Source organism: Lagopus leucura, unplaced genomic scaffold, assembly GCF_019238085.1.
Source record: "Lagopus leucura isolate 7727_CA_CO unplaced genomic scaffold, USGS_WTPT01 Super-Scaffold_100159, whole genome shotgun sequence".
Lineage (NCBI taxonomy): Eukaryota > Metazoa > Chordata > Aves > Galliformes > Phasianidae > Lagopus > Lagopus leucura.
In genome coordinates, this window is record NW_024962335.1 from 26,890,478 (window position 1) to 26,895,697 (window position 5,220).

At 54.2% G+C, this 5,220-nt stretch overlaps 1 protein-coding gene across 2 annotated transcripts in view; it reads left to right on the plus strand.

The window, feature by feature from the left end:
• The first annotated feature begins 509 nt into the window (after positions 1-509).
• PDE3A (phosphodiesterase 3A) overlaps positions 510-5,220 on the plus strand; it is a 244,433-nt gene continuing 239,722 nt past the window's right edge. The window contains exon 1 of one of the 2 annotated variants that reach the window (XM_042890115.1): positions 510-598. In XM_042890115.1, the coding sequence (XP_042746049.1) occupies positions 518-598 (81 nt within the window). In that variant the 5' untranslated portion in view covers positions 510-517. The remainder of the gene's footprint in view (positions 599-5,220) is intronic. The other variant, XM_042890116.1, reaches the window with a different exon arrangement.

Consider the following 5,220-nt stretch of genomic DNA (forward strand, 5'->3'; position numbering starts at 1 on the left):
CGCGGGACCGCGGGGCCGGGGCTGGGGCTGGCTGACCCCCGGCGCCGTGCCCCTGGGGCTGGCGGGCGCCTTCCTGGGCGCGGGCCGCTACCTGCTGCGAGGCGGCGCGCGGCCGCGGACGGCGGCGCTGCTGCTGGCCGCCTGCTGCGGGGGGGAGGCGGTGGCGCGGACGGCGCTGGCGGCGGGGGAGGACCGGCGGCGCTCCCTGGCCGCCGCGGGGGTGGTGCTGAGCTGCCTGGCCGCCGCGACATGGCTGGTGCTGAGGCTGCGGCAGGGCGTCCTCATGCTCGCCGTCACTAGCGCGGCCAGGACCACGTCCCTCGTCGCCTTGGAGAGGGTCCCGGCGTCCTGGCGGCCCTACCTGGCCTACCTGCTGGGGCTGCTGGGCGTCCTGCTGGCCGGCTACGCCGAGCGGCTCTGGCCCCCGCGGCGGGCCGCCCCGCTGGCGGAGCCTCCCGCCGCCCCCCCGGCCGCGGACGAAGCCCCGGCGCTCAGGCGGCGGCGGCGGTCCAGCTCCATGATCTCCGCCGAGATGTCGGGCGGCGGCGGCGGCAAGAGCCACCGGCGGACCTCGCTGCCTTGCATCCCCCGCGAGCAGGTAAGGCGCGGCGAGCGGCAGTGGGGAGGGCGGCGGGGAGCGGAGCGCGGCTGCTGCCCCGAGGGGACGGGCGCGCGGCGACGGGAGCCGCGGGACGGAGCTGCGGGCGGACCCCGGCCGCTCTGCCCCGGGCGCCGGGGACGGAACTCGGAGCCGTTCTCGTCTCACAGCCCGGAGCGGGGTTTACTCCTCGGGAGAGCGGCGGAAAGTTGAGGCGGATGTTACGGTACCGCACCGCCGTGCCCCCCGGAGTCTCGGCCGTCCCGCTGAACCGGCCCGGAGCCGGCGGGGTGCATGCGGGGCGCGGTGAGAGCGGCCCCTGATCGGGGCACGGTTCGCCTCCCCTGCGAGCGGCCCGCCGTGCTTCGCTGCACTTTGCCTCCTCGGGGCTGTGCCTGACGCCGTCCTTCGGCTCGGCGTGCGAACCGACATGGGGTACTGCCGTTCATCTCAACTTTGCTGCCTTTAAGTGGCCGTGATTCGCACGGAGCGGGAAAAACTTTCTCGCCGGTCACAAAGCCTTATAAATGCGCACCTGAAAAAACGGGAGAAGAAACACACGGACATCTTTACCGCACGGCTGCAGAGAGCCCTGCACGCGAGCAGAATTGCCCGCCCGTAGCGCGTCCTTTTTTCTGTACAGCTGAACCCCAACAGAGCCGTCCCTGGCCGGGCGTGCAGCCCTGCGTGGTGGTGCTGGGGGAAACCCGGGCAAAACTTTCTTTTCCAATCGGTTTTGCAAAGGACTCTGTGAGCAGCGCTCACCTGGAGCTATTGCCCCACACCGAAGGTTTCACTCGGTCATTTAGCGGATGATCACCGCGGTGTTTTCTCCATAATGTCACCGAACCAAACGGTGCGGATGGGTGGTTTGTTTCTGGATGTGGTTTGGTTGCATCCCTCTGTGGTCGGTTCTGACATTTGCTAGCAGAGGGCCTGACAGCCTGATACACCTGAGGCTTATTTTACAACCAATGTACTTATTGATTTAGTGTTTCTGTTTAGATTAACCAAATATTGACCACGGCGTCCCAGCAAATATGGTGTGAAAAAATAGAAGTTGGAGTTAGTTCTTACTCTGTTTTCATACAAACCGGGAGAGAAAGGGATGGGAATGATTGGTAAATGCAATATGTAAGGCAAGGAATTAAAACCGCTTCTCCTCGATGAAGCTCAGCTTTTCTGGTGGCTTTTTACAGCAAGCACTTGTAATGTTTTAAACACATTTCCATCCACTCTCACACTTTTCCAGCTCATCTGTTTAAGTGTAACCATTTGGAGATGGGGCTCCCTGGTTGTGGCCGCATCATTCTCTCCCTGACAGAGGCACTGACGCCATGGAGGGCTGCCGTGGACCTGAGGTGGTATCATGCCCTTCTTGTGCTCCCTGTAGGGCAGTGCCAGGTGTGACCCCATGCCAAACTGGGCTGCTGGGTGCTGGTGCTGCTCTGTGCACCCACTGCAGGATTTTGGCAAATTTCGCTTTCTTTTGTTCTCGCTCAGTATTAATCAATAGCGAGATCTGGTGTCGCCTGCGTCACTGCATGGTTTGAAATGGATCACTACTTCCACATCTAGGGCGAGTTTTTCTCTTGCCTTTAAGCATGTTGTGGCTGTACGTGAATGGAATTCCTCAATGAGTGTGGCAGCATGGAGGAATAGAGACCCCGGATCTTGGGGAAGTGCTGCAGGCACTCTCCCACCTCCCAGCAAACAGAGCCTGTGTTTGTAGCCATACATCATCTCCCTGTGGACTTACAGAAACCATAGGTAAATGTTTCTCTTTTGGACAGCTTTTAAATATAACTTGTTAAAAATAGAGAGGAGGGCTTTACAAGCAGGAGCAGGCTTGCTCTCACCCCTGGCATTAGAAACCTGGGCCCAAAGGCACTTGGTGGTGTGTCCAAGAGCCACCACCCATCTCTATCAGGAAATGGATCTGTGTCATTGCACTGAAATGTCTCCTCACAGCTGCTGGGTAACAGTAGGAGAGGTTTTAGAGGTGCTTCCCATCGCCTCCCATGTATTCTTTCCCATTGCTGAGCACTTAAACTTTTATTTTCCTTCCCTCCCTGTTTGCTTCTGTGAATGGAAGAATCTGCAAAAGTTGGAGCTTTCTCCAACTGAATTGAGTTTTGTTTGGTCACACATATCCCAGTGAAATTCTGTTTTTTTCCCCACTAGAACAAAAATTTGGATTTCTTTGACCTTGTGACACAAAGGGCCATACCAGGAGTTACAAAGTGACATCCCGAAGAGGTGCATTAATATGGTTAAAATTAAGAGTACATAAGCTGTGTTTAAGCCACTCATAGGAATAGCTGCAAATGCGTGTGTCACTGTATATTACCCAGTCTGCTGAAACCTCTCATCTGAATCGCTTGTCAGTTCCAAAAGGAGCTTAGAAAGTTTAGTTAAGGAAATCACCACCGCTACCGACGTGCACGCACACACTCAGATAGAACCTTCTTTAAGCTCTTAGCAAGCTCTGATGTAATTCTGGTTGGAGTCTCATTTTGATGCCTTCTCTCCCTCCACTTCATCCCATTCCCTGGATGAAAGGTTCCGTGCTGCCATGTGTGTGTTTCCCATTCCCAGCCCGCTCCTGCCCGCAGCTGAGCACTGCTCCGGTGGTTCTGCCAGCACGGCTGAGGATGTGCAGCTCCTGCAGAGCTCAACTGAGCTCACCCAGCTCAGAGCAGGGAGAAATTGTGAATGGGTGAGAATGAGACAGACAATGAATGAATGAATGAATGAGCAATTATTTTTTTTTCCCCTCTGCAAATGCATAAGCAGCTTTCGGTGTTTCTTCTTCAGGTTTCTGCAGATGTTTTTACAGAGTGGTCTGCATTTTGATGTTTTCAACCTTGTATGTCCACTGTATTCTGGAGTGCTGGTGCCACCTGCCCTGCTTTAAACCAGCGGCAGTGGGAGCCTGGCATTGTCCCTCTTGGTGACAGTGGAGGTGGCCCTGCCTGTCCTCATGGAAAGGCTCCACGAGCCGTGAGCTCCCTATCACGTGTCTGGGGGACGGTGCTGTGACAGAGATGGTCAGAAATGGTGCTCCAGCAATAAGATCAGAGGAGTGGATGAGAAATAGATTTGTTGGATTTATTTTATTTTACTTTACCTTGAAGGAGAAATTCAGCCTTTATCTGTTTTTCCCATTGTTTGGCAGTGAGAGCTCTGTCAGTGCAAGGAACATAACACTTTCCCCCTCCCCTCTTTCCCGGCTCTTTGATATACCCTTCTTTTATAACCAATGGTTAGTGCTGCATATCTTGCCTGTTGACATGGGGGTAGGTAGGTCTGCATGCACACAGAGATTTTAAGCACCGAAGAATTAAAAACAGATAAATGTAGACACTTCCTAATGCACATCTCCTATTAGACACGGGGTGCATTAACCTCCTTCTAATAAGTGTTACTGAGCTGTAATTCCTCTGATAAGATTTACCAGTGGTACCACTGGGGCCACCAGAGGCTGCCTAACACTGCATAGCTGTCACCTGGTGACTGCTGCAACCCATCTGGGTGTGAGCTCTCTGTAAGGCTCCAGGAGGAATCATGCTGCGATTCCAGATGTTTCATACATATATATACTCTCTCTCTCTCTCTCTATATATATATATATATTTTTTTTTTTTTTTGCATGATTTCATTTAGGCAAACCCATCTATGTGTTTTTTGTTTGTTTGTTTGTTTTTTTCACTCTTTCAGCCTCACAAAAAAATTAAAAAACCTGCTGAATGAACTCTGACGGTAGACAAAAATAGAGTCTGACCTGATCGGATAAATCCAGAAATGGATTGGCCAAAAAAAAGTGAAGTCCAGCAGTGACTTTCAGCTCTTTCTGTACGGTGTGAAAACGCGGAGCTGTGGGACTGACTGAAAGCCATCCTGTGTGCGCCGGCTGTCGTGTTAATTAAATAAACAGCCCAACAGTGACCTGTGTGTGTATGAGAGGTGCTCTGCAGAGCTTCCCAGGGCTGGAGGGGAAAGCAGTGCTTTTTGAGAAAGGAGAGTGCTGCTGCAATGAAAGCGTTGGGTGAAGGGCTGTGATTTGTACAGGGAATGTTGGTAGAGATGTGCGACTTATAGTAGATGAGGGAATAAAGGTGAAGGCCCAGAGAACAAAGTGAGAGCTGTTCTTTGGGTGCTTTTTCCTTCTCCGTTGGTTCTGCAGAAGCTCCCGGACAGATCCTTTCCTCAGAGTCCCTTTTCAGCAGTGAGCACTGCAGCTTTGGATCTGTTTTTCAGGTTTTGGGTTGTTTGTGTTTTTTGTGAGTCCTGCTTCGAGTGCAGCGGGAGCATTGGTATCGGAGCAGGGATCTGTGACAGAGAGGGGAAAAGGTACAGCAAGCGGGAGGATAAAAACTCCGCGTCTGCCCGAGTGGGGGGACGTGTCTGTGTTCTCCTCTTTGAGCTGAATCCGGGAGACGAAATGAGATGGGTCGAGGAAGGGCCTCTCTCTCCAGCTGCCGTCCCGTCGCACGGCGCAGCGCGGGCCGGGCCGTGGCCGCACCGCTCCCCTAGGGGGCACGCGAGGCCCTGCGCGGCGCAGGCAGCGCCAAAATCTGTCCGTGGTACTTAACGGGATGGCTTGTCCTTCTTTCCCCCCC